Source organism: Panthera tigris, chromosome C1 (assembly GCF_018350195.1).
Source record: "Panthera tigris isolate Pti1 chromosome C1, P.tigris_Pti1_mat1.1, whole genome shotgun sequence".
Taxonomy (NCBI): Eukaryota; Metazoa; Chordata; class Mammalia; order Carnivora; family Felidae; genus Panthera; species Panthera tigris.
In genome coordinates this window covers 49987967-50011022 of record NC_056667.1, presented here as the reverse complement: position 1 = coordinate 50011022, position 23056 = coordinate 49987967, and the positions used below count along the sequence as shown (strand labels likewise).

Here is a 23056-nt window from a genome sequence, read left to right as displayed (position 1 = left end):
GTAGAGTTATTTTTTAATATGAAATTTATTTAAAACAATCTTTGATTTACCTAGCCAAATTGCTTCTAGAATAATTTTATCCACTTATTTCTCATTAAATTATATGAGAATGATTATCACCAAATTGCATGAGAATGATTAATTTTCAGGATATTTAAGCATATGTCAGGTTAAAAACTGTGCTGATAAACTTGTGTGTGTGTGTGTAACTTTATTAAACACTCAGATAAGTTGAAGAATAATTTATATTTTAACGATATTTAAGCTTCCAATAGACTATGTCTCTCCACTTATTCCAGTGCTATTTTTAGTCCTTTAAATTTTTAAAGTTTTTGGGGCACTTGGGTGGCTCAGTCGGTTGAGTGTCTGACTTTGGCTCAGCCATGATCTCCCAGTTTGTGAGTTTGAGCCCCACATCGAGCCTCACAACAGTTTCACTGCTGTCAGCATAGAGCCTGTTTCAGATCCTCTGTCCCCAGCCCCCCCCCCCCCATAGTAAATAAATATTTAAATTTTTAAAGTTTTCATCTATGGGTAAATGACACACATTTCCGTCAATGTTATTTCTAGGTATTTATTTCTACTGATACTAACAATGGGATATTTTCCCATTGTATTTTTCAATTAGCTGCCTCTGCCACATAAGAAAGCAATTGATTTTAAAACATTTTTTTTTAATCTCCTTCCCATCTTGTAAAGGAAAGGGGGAAAAAAGGGAGGAGATGCTCTATCTTCCAAACATGTTTTGCAATTTATTCTCCTCTCAATTTCATTCATATGGTCTGACTGTCTTAGAAAGCCCTGCTAATGCTTTTCTGCCCAGGAAAATCTTAACAATGAAGAAGAGACTGTGGAGGTCTGCCTGAACTCCTCTGCATACAGAATGCAGGTTCTGGGACCCCAAGGGGCACCTGCCAGATGTGCTTGGCACCCTTGCCAGTGTTGTTTCTCACTCTTGTCAGGCTCTGTGGCATCTCTGTAACTGCCAATACCAGCCAACAAAGAGGAGAAAGAATGCTTGGTCATACCTCCCACCTGCTGGCTCCCTGTGTGGTACAAGAACTTATACTTTTTGGCCCTCCAGCCACTGTAAACCAGTCTTCTTGTGTAAGCCTGGAATAAGCCCCTCCAGCCATCCATTTCCTCTGATATGGCTGTGGTGTTTATTTACTTCTTGTCTGTCAGTTCCAAAACAACTCTTCTGTGTTGTGCTCTGTGACGCTGGTCTCAGGGTCTGCATACTGTAGTTCTCAGAAACTCTTTCCAGTTGGCTCCCTGTTAGCCTGCCTATTAGCCTCCCTATTAGACTGCCAATGGGAAGAACTGGAGGGGGACTGGGAGATGGAAGGAAGAAGAAGGGACTTTCTATTTCTAATGTGAGTGTTGCTACAGCACAACAGCAACAAGGTGTGGCTGTGGCTCCCAGCCCCCAGCTTCATCTGGCACTCCCCAAACCAGCTGTGCTATTCCCTCTTACAAGTATCAGCACCAGCCAACCTTACCCTTCCTAGAGGTCTGAGCATACTCTTCTCCCCTCCCCTTCCTTCCTTCCCTCCCCTTCCCTGCCCCCGCTCTCCTAGTTAACACTTAATCCTTCAGATTTCAGCTCGAGCATTGACTTCTCAGATCATTATGCTTGTTCCAGGCACATCTGCTGAGGGTAAGCTTGCCCCTCTCATGTAAAACCAACTAACAACTAATCAAGAGGTACTTTTTGGGCTTTATGAGTATGTGACTATGGGGCTTGGTATGGGCTTTTGGCTCTAATTGTACACATGTTTTTTATACTTCTTTTCTATTGTCTCCAAATCTTAAGTAATATATACTAGCTGACTTCATTTCCTTTCCTATTATTTATTCTACACAACCTGGCTTTCTTTACTGTACACGAGACTATGCATTTTCATGGGTGAAGAGATCATATCTATTTTATTCATCTATCAGCAGTAGATAACATATGCAATGAATATTTTTTAAAGGAATGAGTGAATTATTTGGCTAGAATTGCCATTTCTAAGGCCATTAGTGATACAGCACTTACCAAATGGATGATGGACACCTTCAGACCTCACTATCGTACTCTGCTAGTACTAATGCTTTAATCCCTTGCTTTCTGTGGTACTGCTCTTTCCTGGTTCTCTTCCTACCACTCTATTACTCCTCAGTTGTCTCGGTAGTCTCTTCACAGAGGCCCCCCCATATCTTCACTTAATTCTCCAGTTGAGCCTCTGCAGAGACCAGATGTTTCCCAGGTGTTAACGATAGATTACTCAACTAATTTGTGCCATCCTTCCGGGATATGGTACTGTTTCTGATTTACTCTTCTGGTGGAGCCGGAGGTAGGGCATTTTCAGAGACCTCTACTTGACTTTACCCACTATGGTAGCTTTTGTCCTACAGGTAAAGGACTCAATATGGGAGTTGCACCAAGTATATCAAACCCAGTTAAACATTCAAGGATGGGGAAATGACCACTGGGTGGGTCCATGGATCCAGTGTAAACTAGACCTAGGCCAGGATTCCACCCATTACCTGGTCCCTGTAGTTCCCTACTCTAAGAGAGGGGCCATGATGATTGTTCCGAGCTCTTAGTATTCATGCCAACTGTGTCCAACAGTTCTTGAAATGTTTGAATATTTCCTTTTCCTAAGTGCACAGTTGCCCAAGTGCATGGCCATATGTCCCTTTGGAGAAGGAATAGGGACATAATTACCATGTATATTTGCTTGGGTGTTGCAGGGTCCTTCCTCCTGGAGACCTGGCCTCCTGTTGAGTTAGTGAGTCTGAGTCTGAAAACAGGTTGAAGTCTAGAAATTAGGGATTATGACTTTTTATTAGGGTAACTGCCTTCAGTCTCTTATTATCCATCCTTGATTACTTAGGAGATAAAAGGTGATTAAGACCCTTTTTAGCTGAGGAATGCCATGTTCTATTAGGTATCTTAATAAACCTTTGTGGGTCAAGCCCTTTTGGCTGCCATACAACCATGGTCTCCTTAGGATAATTATGTTCTTTTGACTTCTGGTAATTAAGCACCGCACCCAACCTCTACTGTTTTGGGTTTTTTGGGGGGGGAGGGAGGGAGGGTTATTATACCCATTGCTATGTGAGTCTATTTCTGACATGGCCTCTCCTACTAATAGCCGTGGCCTAGTGTGCAACTCTCTGGAACATTTTGGTGATGCCCAGAAGAATTGGGAGTCACTGAAGAGTTTTTAAACAGAGGGTAAGAAGGTCAGATGTGTGTTTTAGAGACATTAGTTTGGCAGCTTTATGACATTCTCACCACAACATTCTTTCTGGTCTTTGTAAATGGTGTATCTTGGCATTCTCCTGGAGAACAATCATTTGGTGAGTCTTCTGGCCTTACTTATTATATCCATTCCAGCATGCCTACATCTGTGAACCTTCTAATCACTTTCTCAACCATCTGGCACAGCAATTCTGAAATTTTTAGTTTACTTAATGTGGTCCATTGCTTTTTCCAATACTTTTTGGAGCTATCCAAGAAGTGAGTTTGTATTTATCTCTTAGAGTCCTTGCTGAGGTGTTAAATCCTATATTTTGGCAGAGTGCTCCCAAATAAATAAGCCCATCCCTACCTAATTTCATGTTCTAGCCCCTATGATCATGCACCTTCAGAATCCAGCCCACACCTACTCTCCAGCTCCTGCTGGTACATGTTGGTTATGTCTTATAACATTGGAGAATAGTAGGAATAGTCCCTTTCCTCCCTTATTAGTCCTAGTATATCTCCAGCTGGATTACATTGTGACCCACTTCTAGTTATAGCCTACTGGCAGGGGTGGGAAGGAGGGGGGCAAAGATACTGTGAGGGACACATGCTGTCTTTCAGGTCTGAGGTCTTTGCATTGTCTTCAAGAAAGGGGGATTCTCACTCTTACTGGAGAGGGTGGGACATTTCTGAAGGTTGAGAGAATTCAGAGGAGTCTAAGAGTTCAAAACTTGAAGGGACATTTAACTAGGTAATTCTGTGTCAGGTCTCATTTTTTCCCCCAAACAGAACCTTGTCCCTATGTAACAGGTGTGGTTTGGTTGGTCGTTTAACCTTTTCTAGAATTTAGCCACTTTGACTTCAGTCCTGGGTCTGGGCCTCAACTTTCTCTGCTCTCTCACTGAAGTAGATAGAATCCTTGTTATATAAGCTACCAGGGAGTCCCTTCAGCTTTGCCACTTGGTTTTCAATTAATTTTTTAATGCTTATTTACTTTTGAGAGAGACAGAAACAGAACACAAGCAGGGAAAGGGAGGGAGATACAGAATCTGCAGCAGGCTCCAGGCTTTGAGCTGTCAGCACAGAGCCTGATGTGGGGCTCGAACTCATGAACCATGAGATCATGACCTAAGCTGAAGTCAGATGCTTAACCAATGGAGCCACCCAGGTGCTCCTCCCACTTGGTTTTCAAATGCCTGTTGATCTCATATCGCTCTTCATTATCTTTTTCTAAGTTACTAATGGCACTTATCAACAAGTACCCAGTCCTATTTTCCTTATAATTAGTAATTACCCCATACTTCTCAAATGCCTGATGTATTACACCAACTAGTACAATCTCCTCCTCTGATACACCTTTCCAATTCACCATACAGGAGTATGTTCACAACTAGATCACCACCTGCTGCCAAGGTCCATCTGTACTCCACCTGTCACTAGTGATGAAGTTCTTCTTGCCAGCCGGACAGTGAGTGATCCAGCTCCCAAATCCGAACCTATAGCCTGCTCTTTTGGTCCATTCCTGGTGCCAACTGTCACAGATTGGGTGCTTGGAAAGCAGATGTCGAGGCAGAGATTGACATGCAGGATGTTTATTAGTGGTCAACACCTGTGGAAGGCAGGTGGGGTAGCAGGATCGGGCAGAGAGAGCAGTCCAACTGTGGTACAGGCCTGACTAAGACTCAGTCAACTCTACAGGGAGCTCCAGAGTGTATATGATCTGTTAGAATTATCCCATCGTAGGCAGAGTAGCTAGGCCTTTAGACCCCTGTGGGATCACATGTTGGACATGGTTTCTCTAGGTAGGGCATGACCTTGGGTAAGGTGGCTTTCTGCAGCTGAGGCAAACCCTGAAGGGACTGACATCTGGAGGCTCTCTGCTGATAGTACTTCTGGCTGCTTGGGCAAAAAGTTCTACCTTGAAGCAGGATCTGGGTGGCATATTTTCATGTCTACCACAACATTCAGTAATGAACTCAACATCTGTATTAGAGTTCTCCAGAGAAAACAGAACATACATGTATATATTTATGTCTAGATAGATAGATAGACATAGACATTTTATAAGGGATTGGCTCATGCAATTACAGAAGTTGAAAAGTCTCATCATCTGCTGTCTGCAAGCTGGAGAATCAGGAAAGCTGGTGGTGTAGCTTTAGACCAAACCCAAAGACCTGAGAACCAGGGGAGGTAATGAGACAAGTCCCAGTTTGAGTCCAAAAGCCCCAGAACAAGGAGCACTGATGTCTGAGGGCAGGAGAAGATGGATGTCCCAGCTCAAACAGAGAACATGGTCCCCTTTCCTGTACATTTTTGTCCCTCAGCAAACGTTGTTCATATACATTTTATTCAGGTCCTCAGCACATTGGATGGATGCCCACTCGCACTGGTGAGGGCAATCTTTACTCTGTCTCTAGATTCAAATACTAATCTCTTCTGAAATACCCAGAAGTAATGTTTTTACCAACTATCTGGGAATCCCTTCAGTTGACACATAGAATTAAACATCACAACTTCTATTCTCTTTTTCCCTCCTTCACACCTCTTTCTTCCATGTTCTTCATCAATGTTGTGGAACTACTCCTCGCCCAAGCATCTGGAAACCATTCTGTTTGTCATCCCTCACAATTATCACATCACCACATTTTAATAATTGGATATCTTGACTATTTCTCACATCTATCCCTTCCTTTCCATACCTCCCACAAGAACTCAGAGCTTTGGCGTCTTTCCCCTGGACTGTCTCAGTAGGCTTCCAACTTGTCTCCTGGCCTTCAGTCCCCGTGCTCAATCCATCTTTCACGAAGCTGCCAGAGGGAGCTTTCTGAAATGTAAATCTGATCTTATCTGATCTTATTAAATCCTCATTCATTCATTCACTCAGTAATGAATTCATTCCCCCAAAGAATTGCTCAGGTCAAAGACTTTGTAGTTGAAGAAGACTTTTTCTCTCACATGCATTAAGTCCTATGGGCACCAGCTTCAAAATATATTCTTAATTCAATCATTTCTCACCACTTCCACCTCTGTTGGTCTGGTCCAAGGCTTCCTTATACCTCATGGAGACCAGTTAAGTAGCCCTGCATTCGATCTTTCTGTTTTCTTTTTTGCCTCTTTACTGTGATTTTTCCACAAGGTAGTCAGAATAAATTTTTTAAAATTTATTAATTAATTAATTTTTAAATTTACATCCAAGTTAGTTAGCATGTAGTGCAATAATGATTTCAAAAGTCAAATCCAGTGATTCATCCCCTACATATAACACCCAGTGCTCATCCCAGCAGGTGTCTTCCTTAATGCCTCTTGCCCTATTAGCCCATCCCCGCTCCACCCCCAACAAGCCCTTCAGTAATCCTCTGTTCTCTATATTTAAGAGTCTCTTATGTTTTGTTCCCTTCCTTGTTATTATATTATTTTTGCTTCTCTTCCCTTATGTTCATCTGTTTTGTATCTTAAATTCCACATATGAGTCAAGTCATATGATATTTGTCTTTCTCTGACTGACTAATTTCGCTTAGCATAATACCCTCTAGTTCCATCCACATAGTTGCAAATGGTAAGATTTCATTCTTCTTGATTGCCAAGAAATACTCCATTGTGTGTGTGTGTGTGTGTGTGTGTGTGTGTATCACATCTTTATCCATTCATCTGTCAATGGACATTTGGGCTCTTTACATACTTGGGCTATTGTCAATAGTGCTGCTATAAACATTGGTGTGCATTTGCCCCTTCAAAACAGTACACCTGTATCCTTTGGATAAATACCTAGTAGTGCAATTGCTGGGTCATAGGGTAGTTCTATTTTTAATTTTTTGAGGAACCTCCATACTATTTTCTAGAATGGCTGCACTAGTTTGCATCCCCACCAGCAGAGCAAAAGGGTTCCTCTTTCTCTGCATCCTCACCAACATCTGTCATTGCCTGAGTTAATTTTAGCCATTCTGACTGGTGTCAGGTGATATCTCATTGTGGTTTTGATTTGTCTTTCCCTGATGATGAGTGATGTTGAGCATCTTTTCATGCGCATGTTAGCCATCTGGATGTCTTCTTTGGAAAAGTGTCTATTCATGTCTTTTGCCCAGTTCTTCACTGGATTTTTTGTTTTTTGGGTGTTGAGTTTGATATGTTCTCTATAGATTTTTGATACTAACCCTTTATCTGATATGTCATTTGCAAATATCTTCCCCCATTCCATCGGTTGCCTTTTAGTTTTTCTGATTGTTTCCTTTGCTGTACAGAAGCTTTTTATATTGATGAGGTCCCAATAGTTTTTTTTTGGTTGTTTGTTTCCCTTGCCTCTGGAGACATATTGAGTAAGAACTTGCTGCAGCCGAGGTCAAAAAGGTTTTTCCCTGCTTTCTCCTCTAGGATTTTGATGGCTTCCTGTCTTACATTTAGGTCTTTCATCCATTTTGAGTTTATTTTTGTGTATGGTGTAAGAAAGCGGCCCAGATTCATTCTTCTGCATGTCACTGTCCAGTTTTCCCAACCATTTGCTGAAGAGACTGTCTTTATTCCATTGGATATTCTTTCCTGCTTTGCCAAAGATTTGTTGGCCGTATGTTTGTGGGTCCATTTCTGGGTTCTCTATTCTGTTCCATTGATCTGAGAGTCTGTTCTTGTGCCAGTACCATACTGTCTTGATGATTACAGCTTTGTAATACATCTTGAAGTCTGGAATTGTGATATCTCCAGCTTGTTTTTCTTTTTTAGGATTGCTTTGGCTATTTGGGGTCTTTTATGGTTCCATACAAATTTTAGGATTGTTTGTTCTAGCTCTGTGTAAAAGACAGGAGTGTTATTTTGATAGGGATTGCATTGAATATGTAGATTGCTTTGGGTAGTATAGACATTTTAACAATATTTATTCTCCCAATCCATGAGCAGGGAGCATTTTTTCCATTTTTTTATGTCTTCTTCAATTTCTTTCATAAGTTTTCTATAGGTTTCACTGTATAGATTTTTCACCTCTTTGGTTAGTTTTATTTCTAGGTATTTTATGGTTTTTGGTGCAATTGTAAACGGGATCAATTCCTTGATTTTTCTCTCTCTGCTGCTTCATTATTGGTGTATAGAAATGCAACCAATTTCTGGGCATTGATTTTATATCCTGTGACTTTGCTGAATTAATGGATCAGTTCTAGCAGTTTTTTGGTGGAATCTTCTGGGTTTTCCATATAGAGTATCATGTCATCTGCTAAGAGTGAAAGTTTGATTTCCTCCTGGATGATTTGGATGCCTTTAATTTCTTTGTGTTGTCTGATTCAGAATATTGTTTTAAATGTAAACAGATCATGTTTCTATAGAAAAGAAAATCTGCCAACAATTTGATAATCTAGGGAAAGAATATTTCAGAAAGAGGGAACAGCAAGCACAAAGGCCATGGGGTGTGAGCAAATTTGGAGTGTTTGAGTTACAGAGGAAAGGTCAAAAGGGCCGTGTTACAGTGAGCAAGGGAGACTTTGGTGGGGATGGGGCTATGAAGCCTCACATATTTCTTCCTCCTGCCCTTCCCTTCTCCTACCCCTCAGCTTGCTCTCCAGTTTCTGACTCCTACAGCGTGTGAGCAAGGGACAGCAGAGGACATAAAGGTCAGGAAAAATCTTATTTGAGTTGGTTCTATCTAGGCTGGCCTCATGTTCTTGGGCTGACAGATGTTTAAAGCTGTCTCTGCAGTGGAGTGCTTTCTAGGGCTCTTGTGGAGGTTCTGAGTCCAGCCCTCCAACTGCAACTTCAATGTACATTTTCCTTGACTTGACTGTTCCCCTTTCTGTAGACCCTGGCTTAAGAGAAGCCACTCTCCATGGGCTCACACTTGGTGGAATCCCCTTACCCAGAAGGTTCAGCCGGAAAAAATTTAACAGGTCTGTGACTCAGCTCTCTCTATAGCATCGCCAGGTATGTTCCAGGGGATATACTCACGCTTTGTCCTCCCAAACTAAGGGTGTACAGGACTTTGTCCAACTCAGCAGCCCTCTCCTGATTCTGCCTTCAAAGTAGCCAGTTATTCCATTGCTCAGCTTCTGGATATCCCAGTGGGAGTCAGACTATAGGCCACGGTTGTATCTGCCAACATGTGGCTTTCATCTTGTGGCCCAATGGAAGCCCTCTTCATCTGATTTGGAATGAAGGGGATGCATGTTTCCATCACCACCATCCCCTGTCTTTTACCCACTCACATGCATGCCCATTTACAGGAAGGTGTCAGAACTCAGAGCACTGTTCAAAAAATTCTAGATTATACATGCCAATTAGAAAAGGAGACGGCTTTTTAAGGTCACTGGGTATACTTTCTATTTAGTTGTTTCAAGGTTAGGAAGAGTCACTTATCCAATTAGAGGGCCATGAAACAGTGACTGCTCTTTCCCAAAATAAATGAAAAGGGTGATGCTGGTAAAATAATTCTGACCCTAAGTTAAGAAAGGGGCTATTAAAATAATGAGTCAGTATTTCAAATGACACATCTAATGAGATGTGCTAGCCAGTCATACAGCTTTTGTTCCTAAGAGTGGCCTCTTTTTTTTTTTAATTTTTTTTTAACATTTATTCATTTTTGAGAGTGAGAGAGACAGAGCATGAGTGGGGCAGGGGTAGAGAGAAAGAGAGGGAGACATAGAATCCAAAGCAGGCTCCAGGCTCCAAGCTGTCAGCACAGGGGGGCTCAAACTCATGGACTGCGAGATCATGACCTGAGCTAAAGTTGGGCGCTTAACCAACTGAGCCACCCAGGCACCCCTAGAGTGACCTCTTTAAAACAGACCACCAGGAAGAGTAAAATGCAAGAATGGAGAGTTTCCCTTGCTCACAATCACCTCTATCTTAGAACTTCCTACTCACCAGGGAAACTTCTTTGTCAGAAAAGTGTTAGACAGAAGAATGGTGGAGGTTACTAAGGCAGTAGTACTTGTTTTTTCCCCTGTGTGAATAAAGAGCACTTACTCAAAAAATATTTTTTGAGCAGCCCCATGTGTCAGGAGCTGAAAAGGGAATAGTAAAGAAGATTCTAAACAGGAGCTTATAATCCAGTAGTGGATAGAAAGGAATGCTGATTTTAATGTTACCTTGCCATTGGAATTAGCAAGGCCCAGATATTTAAAGAAATCTGTAGCATGATCTATATTATTTCTCAAGGAAATTTGCCTTGAGGAAGTGATTTTATATTTTACTACGTAATATACCAGACATTCTGAAGTCAAAAGGCAGACAAAAAAAATGGAAGGAGAAATAGAAAGAAATAGTTAGGATTCATTAGAAACAAATATTAGATTTAGTAATAATGTCATAAGTTATAATCATCCTAATAATTTTTATAAGTGATGTTTATTGGGCACTTACTATATGTCAGATCTTATGCCAAGCACTTTCATGGATTATATTATTTATTTTCATAACAACACTTTTAAATAAGTATATTATTATCCCCATTTTGTAGATGTGGAATTTGAGGCATAGCTTCGAGACAGAGCTCCATTTGAAAATGGTTGTCTTGGGGCACCTGGGTGGCTCAGTCAGTTAAGTGACTCTTGGTTTTGGCTCAGGTCATGTCTCATGGTTCATGGGATGAAGGCCTGTGACCAGCTCTGTGCTGAATCCCTTCTTGGGATTCTGTCTCTCCCTCTCTCTCTGCCCCTTCACTCCCCCCAATAAATAAATCAATTTTAAAAAAAAGAAAGAAAATGGCTTCACTCCCCCCAATAAATAAATAAACTTAAAAAAAAAAGAAAGAAAGAAAGTGGTCTTAACCACTGCGTCATGCAATCTGGGATGAAAACGCACAACACAAATTCCCTCCGTTGTAAATTCTCCATTGGAGTCAGTTGTAAATGGATCTATGCTCAGGGGATTATTGCAGATAAACCCATAGTTTCTTAGTCCCAAGGGAAAGGCTTCTGGCATTCAACTCTATTTTGTGATTTGTCATGTGTGTAAATAATAAGAATCTGCTAGGTTTTCTCCTAAAATATATTTATTCCATTGATATTATCACCCTGGCCTTCTTTGTGTTTGAAAATCAGTAACTTCCTGTCGTAAGCTTTCATCTTACTTGTCTTAAATGAAATCGCACCGAAGGAAGTAAGGCATTTGGAAGCAATGAGCTTCAAGGAATGACTAGGCATCTGAGCATATCAGAGCCTTCATGAAGTATTCTCATTACCTGTGGGATATGCGAGCCCAGAATGCTTGGCAGTCTAAACAGCGATTCTCTCCCTTCCCCAGTAGAGCTGAGATCCTGTCTGAGAACACTTTGTCAACTCTGGCCGGCCGTCTCCTATCGGTGCTCTATGAGTGATACTGAAACCTTATCTTTCAGAAGCAGAAAGAAGCCCACGTTCCAAGATGAGGTGCTGAGAACCCACTGCTGTGCTCTTGACCGCCTGGAGTCGGATTTTAAGACTAGCTGCTAGAAGAGAACAGGGCCTCGTGCTGAGAGAAAGTCTCCCAAGTTGAGTTGGCTTTCTGGGAGACAACTGGATTTGGTACTGGTCTTTATTACAGTTTCCACACACTAAAAAGAGAGAGAGAGAGAGAGAAAGTTGTTTATAAAACAAAAGCCGCATACAATTTGGTATGGTAACATTCTTTAGAATTTTGTTTTTGCACAGCGGAAACCAGGGCTGATGTGGTCATGGTGGACATGGAGCCAGTTCTGTTACCCCAAAGCACCTCTCCTAAAACACGAAACTGAGTAAGCCAGGCCTGGCCTTGCCAGGAACAGCCGGCATTGTTTGGCTTTTTGGAGAGACTTCCTGGACCCAGTGCTTCCAAAAGAACCGCAGCAGAGCCCCACACCACGCAGCAAAGTGCACGCGGCACACCCAGGCTCCCCGCCCTCACATGTGCAAGAGTGGAGCACACCTCCCCGGGTCCCTCCTTTCTTCCAAGCCAGCGAGCGTGAATCACGGTGGCTGCTTCCTGGACAATATTGTGGGATGTGCGCTTCTCGCCTTTCCTCTCCACCGCTGAGACATCCGGGGCAAACGGAGACACCTCTCCTGTTTGCAGTTCTTCAGTTCTTGGTCAGCGAAAGATGCCAAACGAAACATCCAAGTTTCCTGATGCTTTGCGCCAGATCATGTGAAAACTAGAGAAAATCCATGTTTGCTGGCCTTGAGAACAGGGGTAACAAACTACTTTTTAAGCTCAAAGGAAGCGACTTGCAAAAGAGCCAGGCTCATGATGAGAAGGTAGAACGTGTAGGAATTCTATTAAAATTTGGGCAGTGAGAGATCCTCCTGCAGGGGCTGTGTCTTTACTTTCTGTACAACTAGAATAATTTATTTTCCCTCTTGCTGCCATTCTGTGGTTTAAAAAAAGAAAATAAACTTAGGGGCGCCTGGGTGGCTCAGTCGGTTGAGCGTCCGACTTCGGCTCAGGTCACGATCTCACAGTTCACGAGTTTGAGCCCCGCGTCCGGCTCTGTGGTGACAGCTCAGGGCCTGGAGCCTGCTTCAGATTCTGTGTGTCTCTCTCTCTGCTCCTTCCCTGCTCACACTCTGTCTCTCTCTCAAAAATAAATACAGATTTAAAAACTTTTTTAAAATATTAAAAAAAAATTAAATTTAGTGCTGCAAGCAAAGATTTGGGGAGGAAAGATTTCTTTTGGAAATTTTGGAAGCTACGGTACTACAGAAACTATTTGGATAGTATGTATATTTCCCTAGGAAAATAAAAATGAAACTATTTGGATAGTATGTATATTTCCCTAGGAAAATAAAATATGTATATTTCCCTAGGAAAATAAAAAACGGATACTAAATTTGTTTGATTCACTCAGTGTCATGGTGACTCAGGGCTGGACAGGAACAGACTAGGCTCCTGCCCTCAGGAGCTCACATGTGATAAGCGGGGGAAATAGATAGTAAATTTGTAAACTCAGAAATTCATCATGAAATTTCTGACACTGATAATGCTTTGAGGAAAAATAAAGCAGGTTAAGGAGATAGAAAATGAAGAGGCAAGGTGGTCAGAGAAGGCCCCTGTGAAGAGAATATATTTAAAGGACTGAAGTACTGGCAGGAGTGAGCCATGCACAGTTCTAGGGGAAGGGCATCGCAGGCAAGGCTGGAGGCTGAAGCTGAGTACAGGAGAGAAAGTGGTGGTGGCTGAGATTGGAAGGTAGGCAGAGGCCAGGGCATGTAGGCTCCTGTGTACCATGATAAGGCATACAGATTTCATTACAATAGTTACAAGAAGCCTTTGAGTGACTGTTTATTGTCAACTTTTTTCTCCTACCCAGTTCCAAAAAGAGAAAGAATTTCATCCATTCATTTGATATTTATTAATTGAATACCAACCATACATCAGGCTGGGTCCAATGCTTAAAAAGTTGTGATCTCTGGGGGTCAGGGGAGCCATGGTGACTCGTGACCTTTCCACCTGTGCGTGCTGGTGGCAGGCGGCCTTCGTGCCCCACCCAGGTCACACGCTGGCCATGGCCAAGCCACCCAGCACGACCCTGTGTGCTGGCCAGAGGAGACCCAGGCCTCGCTGCCAGCCTCAGGGCTCACACAGGTTCTGGTAGAGTGGCCCAATCATGCCTCCGTCACACTGATGCACCCCCTTTGATGTTAGTGGGGATCAATTACATGTTCTTTCCTCTTGAAAGTCTGTGCAAGATCAACCCAAGAAGGCCTGGTAAATCCCCACCTTATGAAAGATGTGGGTTTAGACACTTGGATCAAGTGGAGATTATCATGGCCATGGAGGATGAATTTGGGTTTGAAATTCCTGATGGGGAAGTGGAGAAGCTAATATGTCCACAAGAAAATGTAGATTACATTGCAGATAAGAAGGATGCACATGAATAAACTATCAGTCCCCTTTCCTTCACTGAGAGAAGACTCAAGATCCTGGCGAGTGCCTGGGAGTGAGAACGTGCTTTTGGCATTATTGCTGACCTTGATGGTGTAATTCTGTGTAGACTTGGATTTAAATTGTCTGAGTGTTTTTGCCCTTAGAATATAAATCTATAAAACTGAAGGAAAAAGATAAGGTTGGAGCCTCTGTCATCAAATGAGGGCATAAGAAAATGACGTGGACAACTTGAACAAAAGTAGAATGAAGAAAATTCCGGAAGAGAGGCAAAAATACTACTACTACTACTACTAATGTAAAAAGAACACAAATTATAAATATTAATGCTGCTGAATATTAATGCTGTGCCCTGGGTGCTATTCATGTATTTTTTTTCACAAAGACACAATGTCTTATGCACTATTATTATTATTCTTTCCTGTAACTGAGGAAACTGAGGTCACAGAAGCAAAGCAATAGCACAGGGCCGGAAATCAAAGAAACCTGAAGCTAGAATTGGAATTCATGTTTCTGTGATTCTAAAGCACAAGGTTTACTTACAGGAAGGAGCTACCGTGATAAGCCGTGTTTGGGTAACTCAATATGTGTAGTTGTATATACTGGACTTGGGTCAGGTTGGTTTCAGATGTATATTCCAAATTTTAAAAAGTATGGCACCATGAAGTTGGATATGAAGATCTTTACAAACAATTCCAAGACTCTGCAAGGAAGACAGCCCACACATGACTTTTTCTTTCATAAGACATGTTACAATCCATCTGTAATAATAGTATTCTATTTGTTTGTTTCTCATTGTTTTCCTGTTTCCCCTGATGTGGGAAACAAAGGCAGAAGAAAAAATTAAATTGCCTTACAACTTAGAGCCCACTGACAAGTCCTTGATACAGGCAGAGTGACCTTCCTCTAGGAACGCAGTTGCCTCGGTGATGATGATGACACTTTGCTAAGGGCAAAAGGCAACCTTACTTTAACATTATCCTAACCCCTGGGATCCTGTAAATCTACTTAAACATATAAAAGCTCCTTTGGAAATTCCTTTATCTCTTCCCCCCAAGATATATGCTGGCAATCATACTCCAAGCTTATGGCCTCCTGAAATACATCTGAAGTGTCTCATTGGTGAGGGAGCATGGGGCAAGCTGAGGGCAAAGCACGGGCTAACTGCACCACCACCTCCGAGGTGGGGTTTGTGTGATAGTCCTCGGACACTCCTGGCTACCCAAGAACAAAGGAAAGGGGTTTAAGTGCTTGCCAGGGTGATGTGGGAAACAAAGGCAAATGAAAAATGAAATTCCCTTACTGCCTACAGCCCATTGAGAAGTTCTTGAAACAGGAAGAGTGACCTCTCTCTGGGAGCTCAGCAGCCTTGATGGTGACACTTTGCTAGGGGCAAAAGGGAATCTTGGCTTAACATTATCCTGACCCCCCATGATCCTGTAAGTCTACTTTAACGTATAAAAATTCCTTTGGAAACTTCCTTATCTCAACTCCCCCAGGATATATCCTGGCAATCATACTCAAAGCTTATGGCCCCCTGATATACATCTGAAGGGTCTCATGACTGAGGTTTTACTAAACAGTGATAAATGGCTTGTTTTCCTAACAATACCTAGCCCCTCAAGGTCCTGAAATCTTGCTTCCAAAATACCTTAGAGACTTACTCTTTCCCTAACTCCCTCCCATCCTGAAGGTATATAATCAGTTACTGTCATAACCCCAGTGCAGCTCTTTCTGCCCCCGGGTCCTGTCCTCATGCTTTAATAAAATCATCTTTTTTCACCAAAGATGTCTTCAAGAATTCTTTCTTGGCTGTTGGCCCCGGACCACCCCAAAACCCCACCATCATGACTGAGTTTTTACTAAACAGTAATAAATGACTTTTCTAACAGCAGCTAACCCTTCAAGGTCCTGGAAACCTTGCTTCCAAAAATACCTTAGAGACTTGCTCTATCCTGAACCTGCTCCCAACCTGAAGGTAAATAATCTGTCACCCATAACAACCCCAGTGCAGCTCTTTCTCCCCACCGGTCCTGTCCCCATGCTTTAATGAAATCACCTTTCTTCACCAAAGATGCCTCAGGAGTTCTTTCTTGGCCGTCGGCTCTGAACCCCAACATTTTCACATCATCCCCTGCTGCCTTGTAGCTGTCGTAAAGGCAAAAACCATGTCTGTTCACCATTTTATCTGCAGAGCCTAGCACAGCGCCTAGAACGCAGTAGGGGCTCAATTAATATTTGTTGAATGAATGAATTAATTAAACTTCATTTCATTTCTTTCCAGGACCTGCCTTTACTGCCATGTACCACTCCAGACAGCATGCAGAGACAGCGGAGAGTATAATAAACATCAGAGGTATTTTGCAATTCATGGCTGACCCATGCTGACCCTTTATTTAATTAAATCTTTCACTTGTGAATGAATCATTTCTTCCATTAATTAAAATAGGATACACATATGTCTCTGTAAAGTATGTGTCAAAAGAAAGCATTCCACCTAAAATATACAGGAGTCGCTGACCACCGCGGCGAATCATCCATCATAATCTGCTAAAAAGATCGGCTCTGGAATTAGAACTAGCACAATCATCTCTTATGCCCTCAAAAATATTAGTTGCAGCTTTGCAACCAATCTGTCAGCTCCCGTGTTATAACATGTAAGGAGTAACGCATAGTATGAAGCTCGAAGAGAAGTGTTTATTTTAGAGGGCAGAGCATGTGGCCCCAGCCCTCTAGGAATGCCATCATCTCTAATAATTGCTTGGAGCCGTGCTCTCTGGAGACGTGGATCTTGATTGTTAGAGCTGGAAGGCAGCTAGGATTGCACTGTTACAAAACTCAACATTTGCTCCTTCGGTTCCTCCGGAAGCCAAAATGATAGCTGCGAGAAAACTGACGGTGCTTTTCAAGTGGCAAAAGCAAGTTTGTGTTTCCATTCACCCCGCGGTCTCCCGCTGGAAGAAATGGGATGCAAAAATCTATTTGCAATCTTTAGCCCCAGGAAACAGGGAGCATATCCGGCTATTGTTAAAGATATTTTGCCTCAGAGTAAACTCCGTGCTGCCCAAACCCCGAAGGAAGGCCTCGAAAGCCTCCTCGATTAAGTACCTAAACATGTTTAAAAATCACCACTGGGGATTCTCCAGGCCAGATGAAAAGAAAGGAGGGATAAAGCAGGAACGCAGCTTAAAAGTGCCTCTGGTCCTCTAAAACAAGTTTTCAATATTTTGTGAGATTTCAAATGCAACAGTTTTTGAAAGAGGAAGAAATAGTAAAGCCTATTCTCTTCGCGAAGTGTCCGTTTCTGCAGGAGCAGAAATGATAAACACTCTCCCTGCATAGTTAAGAGGTTGTTTCAGGGGCCAAGTGATTGCTAAACCAGTCGTGGTCATTGAATGTGTTTTATTACCATGCTTTTATGTTGAATATTAACTGTGCTTTTATTTTTCCTTCAAATGAATCCTGGAGACGGGCACAAAAATGTTGTAGGAATGGTAAGGACCTTTGTGATCACTGGGGCTATTTCTTATGGTGGGAAGTCCCCTTAAGGGGACGTGACTTGTCCAAGGTCACAGGGCAGGTGAATGGCAGAGCCAGGACCCCAAAGTATGTCTCCCATCTCAGTCCTGGGCTCTCTCCCCTGCGTCTGTGCTAAAGGCCAAGTCACAGGTGATATATTCCCTAGCATGCTGCTGGGTACATTGGCAGTGCCTTGAAATGCATTGATTCCAATAGAGTAAGAGGTTCAGGATTACTTGACAAATCTCTCAAGCACTCAGTATCAATAGCTTTTCTTAGACTTCAAGTCCAAGTTATTTGGATGATTTCAGAGGTTAGTCTTAGTCACAGTTATCTTTAAACTCTTTGGTACCTTCTCCTGTTTTCAACACTTCTCTGATACTCATTAGCTTATCTCCAGGATCAAGATACAGAAAACGGAAAAGAAGAGGGATGGAAGAGATTTAACATTGAGTAGAAATGGGGAATTAATTGTTTCTGTGGTGTAGAGTAGTGATTAAGAGCATAGACTCTGGACTCAAGTTGCCTAGGGTTCAAGTGCTACCTTTGACATTGTGAAGATGTATAGTCCAAGATCACTGATCTTGGGTTTTTTAAATTGCTGAGTCTCAGTTTTCTCCTCTGCAAAATGGGAATTACAGTACCTATTTTATAGGATTGTTGCAAGGATAAATTAAAAAATCTGAGGTTAGATAGCTCTTCCTGTCCAGGGGGTCCTGTCCCCATGCTTTAATAAAATCACCTTTTTGCACCAACATAAATAAATAAATAATAAAAAAACTAAAAATCTGAGGTTACTCTTGGAAGTCCCATTTGTATGTGTAATTTAATGACATGTATACATATTCAAACAGTAATATTAGGACATGAGCAATGAAAAAATTAGACTATTGAATTTGCTTTATATGGATTGAAACCATAATGATAGGTCATTTTTGAGAAAAGAGCTTCCTTGTGCCGTGTGATGATGCTATTTCCTCTCCCTCTGCCCCATCCCATGCCACCTCAGTTCAGATGTCCTGTGTTTCTTGTCTACATGGCTGCAACAGGCTCTGTTCTCATGCCTCTTTCTCTTTTTTCCATTTCCAATCTAGTTCTCCTGGAGTAACTTCTTTAAAGCACATATGTGGCCATACTATGCTCTGTCTTCAAAGCCTTCAACAAGTCCCACGGCTTATAGGATAAAGCAATACAATCTGGTCCCAACCCCTTGTGACAACTCATTTTTACCAGCACCAACCCCACACTCTGCGTTCTTCTTAAACAGGACTACTCACAATTCCTTTAACCCCCCACGTACTCACACATCTCTGTGCCTTTGCTCATGATGCATTCTTGGCCTGAAATCTTCCTTCCCCACTTCACCACCTACTAAATTCCTGGTTATCCATCCAAACCCCACTACAATTTCACCTCTTCAATTAAGCCTTTCCTTATTCCACTCCCCTTCTGGCAAAATTAATTACTCCTTGCTTTGTGTTTGATGCTACTTTGTTCTTATCTCCCAAATAGCGTTTACTGTATTAAATTATATTTTGTTGTGTTTTTTTTTCCTGTCCCCAGCTAAACCTGGATTTAGCAAGCATTCAAAACCATTCCTTCTTTCCATGCCTACAACTCTTTTCCCTGCTAAGATCAATGCTGCTTACAATTGTGTTCATCCAGGGCTCCAGGCGGCCCCTCTATATCTGTGAGAGTTGACACCAATATGAAATATATTTGCCAGTCTGCAGCGAAACTATGACTGCCATGAGTGCAGCGCCATTGTCTTACTTATCTTCTACCTCTAGTCCCTGGTGCAATACCCAGTACTTAATACCTGTCTGTTAAGTACATGAAGGTGAAGTACGACAGCATTGAACTATTAGACGTGAACTCTAAGGAACAATTCTGGGCGCCCAGAGCGTAGAGTGAGACCTAGTCTGTTAATACGTGACACCACACTTTCATATCCTGGACGCTGGGATATGGAAATGTAAGTTCTTTATTGTGAAAGGGGCTCAGATGTGGGAGATTGTTGCAGAGTAATTCAAAACTGTTTTATATATGCATACACACACAGATCGTCTTGCTTCATAGAAAATACACCTCCCATACACAAGAAACTCTAATACCATATGGAACTTATTGGCCACGTGGCAAGATGTTTATCTCCTTCATCCTTCTTCACCAAATATTTCTAAATAAGTCTTTGTATCCAGTTTTATAGAAAAAATATATCAAGTTTTATAAGTTACTAGAAAAGTAAGATTCATTTTATAGAAATTAAAATTATTATTATTGTTAATAACACCAACCATTTACTTGCTGCATACCAGGCACAGTCTTAACTGCTTAATTCGTACTGTTTCATTTTGTCTAACATTGCTATGGGGTTGGTACCATGATTCTTTCTATTTTGCAGGTGAGGAAACTGAGTCTCAGAGAGGTTAAGCAAACTGCATTAACATTTCACATAAAGTAAATAAGAGAAGTGAGATTCAAAACAAGATGTGCTAAATTTGAGAAACTGCACCCTTAACCATCATGTTATATCTCATGAGAGCACACATTTCATCCTGTATTGGCTAGCCTTTTCACAATAATGCTGTGTAACAACCACCTTAAAACTCAAGGGCTTAAGAATAGCAAGCATTTATCTCAGGATCAAAGGTCTGTAGATCAACCATGATTCAGCTGAATTAGACGGAGCTTAGCTGGAAGACTCTGTGGGTCCAATTTACATTTGCTCCACATTTCTTATTTTGGAGTCAAGGCTAAAGGGACAGTCATGGGGCACCTGGGTGGTTCAGTCAGTTGAGCATCTGACTTCGGCTCAGGTCATGATCTTGCGGTTGTGAGTTCGAGCCCCACATTGGGCTCTATGCTGATAGCTAGGAGCCTGGAGCCTGCTTCAGATTCTGTGTCTCCTCTCTCTGCCCCTTCCCCACTCATGGTCTGTCTCTCTCTGTCTCTCAAAAATGAATAAACGTTAAAAAATTTTTTTTTTTAAAAATGGGACAGTAGTTACTCAGGGCATCTGTGGCAGGTCACCAGGGCAAAAGACCAAAGCTAAACTGAGAAAGCACATCGAAGGTAAGTGTCATGTCCACAAACATTTCTTCTGCCAAAGCAAATTGTATGGCCAAACCCGGCACTAATGGAGAAGGAAGGTGAAGGCCCATGACAGGGTGAGGATTGGAGTAGATATTTATTGAATAATAATACAATGAATCACCCAGTTATTTTATTTATTTTTATTAAAAAAATTTTTTTTAACATTTTATTTATTTTTGAGACAGGGAGAGACAGAGCATGAACGGGGGAGGGTCAGAGAGAGGGAGACACAGAATCTGAAACGGGCTCCAGGCTCTGAGCTGTCAGCACAGAGCCCGACGCGGGGCTCAAACTCACGGACCGAGAGATCAAGACCTGAGCGGAAGTCGCCCGCTTAACTGACAGAGCCACCCAGGCGCCCCTTATTTATTTTTAAAACCAAGTCTAGGGTATGTAATCCTTCACATTTGGGCAGGTATGATTTCCTTTTTGTCCTCGTGCAAAGGTACAACATTGCAAAGCTGCCGCTGAAGACTTTAGACCTTCTCGCCCTGATGCAATTCTGTGTTGAGTCGTAACATGCTGGCTACCGGCCTCTTTAGAAGGGCACCACTGCTGGCAGTGCACAAATCCACATGATTGTTCACCTGATTCTTTGCCACGTTCATAAAGGTGTTTCTATTTTTTTTTTAAACTTGCAATAAAACTTTAACTTTTCTCAAGAGCAGTGTATTTTCAGAAACCCAGAAATTCTCATGAACAGCATTTACAAAGAATCATAGAATAAGGTCAGAGAGTTTTAGAGCAGCCTTAGAGGGCACTTAGTTCAACCTCCTCATTTTACAGATGAGAAAACAAATAGTTTTGGTTTCAAACGTCCAATTATTGCATAGAGTGGGCTACATTTTTTTTTTTCTCATGTAAGAAAAGCAATGAGAAAAAAACGAGGGTACTTGTCTTACTACAACTGAGTTCTGTAGTGGGGACCTCCATTCAGCTTATTCTATGAGAACCCTCGTATGACCTACTAACTTTATCACTATAATCAACTTCCCTGATTGCCTGTGAAAAACAAAAATTAAGTCTTTCCTTTTCTGTTTATAATCTTCATAGTCTCTGCTTTTAGAGCCAGCAGAACAAGCCAAGGGACACCTGGCCACCAGCTTCAGTGTCCTGAGGACATCTAGGCCTGTTTTCTGCAAGAGAGAGAGGCAGAGAGCCACCAAGCCTAGTTTTCTAGAAAGGGAATTATGAGTATCTTTTCAGGCCAAACACATTTGATATTTAGCTAATATTCTCCCTGATTAAAACAGTAGATTTAGAATCGTGAGTATACTGGGGTGGGGGTGGGAGGAGACATTAGAAAAATCTAAAGTGAAAAGTATAATTGATTAAATAAATATCTTTTTTTTTTTTTAGAGAGAGAGTGAGAGACTGCAAGTCGGGGAGGGCAGAGAGAGAGAGAGACTCTCAAGCAGCCCCTATGCCCAGCACAGAGCCCAGAGCTCAACGTGGGGCTGGATCCCATGACCATGAGATCATGACCTGAGAGAAAATCAAGAGTCAGAGGCTCAACCAACTGAGCCACACAGGGGGCCCTAAATAAATATCTTTGAATACCTTCTAAGAGCCTAGCCTGCTGTTAGGTTCCAGGGTTTTGATGTGAACAAGACAGAAAAAGATCCTATGCTCCTAATGCTTCCATTCTAGCCTGGACATGTAACTAAAGTGTTAACAAAGCAAAAGAGCAGGATGTCAGGAGGGTACGTAAGGTAGAATTTAACCTAATGTCTATGGGGGAGGGGCTGAGAGGTGGTCAGAGAAGGTCTCTCTGGGAATAGGATGTTTTCCCCTTAGGGCTTTTGGGGTTCTGAGATAGAGAGCTTTCCAGGCAGAGGCAAGAACATGTGCAAAGACCTGAGGGAACTGACAAATAGTCAAGGAAGCCAAAGTTTAGCCAGAGAGAGGAGACTAATATGAGACTGGGCAGGTTGTCAGGGTCCAGACTGTGGGAGTCATATAAGACAAGAGTAGAGTGTGGGACTTTATTGCAAAAGTAAAGAGAAGGCATTGAAGCCTTTGAAGTAGGGGAATGACACAATAATAGGATTTGCATTTTTAAAAGGAACACTTTGGTGGTATTTTCAAGAATAAATTAGAGGGGATGGGGAGAGAGAACTGGGGAATCTAAGAAAATTACACAAAGAACAAAATAAGAATCTAAAGCTAGTGAATCCAAATATCCAGCCCATGTTGGCTGTAGATTGTGTGCAGCGTGGGTGGTTGGGATGACTGTGTACTTGAATTGTGCACGTGCACGTGGTCACAGAGCCTCTCTTCTCCCTAAACTCACCCACAGCTTCCAGATAGCCCAGCAATAGGATCGCTCCTTAGGGATTTGAAACTATCTCCAGAACATGCTGGTTAGAGGACAAGAACAACTTTAGAGTTAAA

The 23056-nt window shown here is 42.0% G+C and overlaps 1 protein-coding gene across 1 annotated transcript; it reads left to right on the top strand.

Annotated features, from left to right (window-relative positions):
- The first annotated feature begins 13589 nt into the window (after window positions 1-13589).
- Window positions 13590-14043, top strand: LOC122240773 (acyl carrier protein, mitochondrial-like). Its single transcript, XM_042993849.1, has 2 exons — window positions 13590-13753; window positions 13842-14043. Exons 1-2 carry the CDS (start codon window positions 13590-13592, stop codon window positions 14041-14043), a joined length of 366 nt encoding a protein of 121 aa, XP_042849783.1.
- Window positions 14044-23056: the final 9013 nt, after the last annotated feature.

Excerpts from the sequence above, each read along its gene's own strand:
- LOC122240773 (XM_042993849.1), top strand. The coding sequence starts at position 13,590 with ATGGTGACTCGTGACCTTTCCACCTGTGCGTGCTGGTGGCAGGCGGCC. Across the intron at positions 13,754-13,841 it reads CAGGGCTCACACAGGTTCTG|TCTGTGCAAGATCAACCCAA; the intron begins GTAGAGTGGCCC and ends TCCTCTTGAAAG.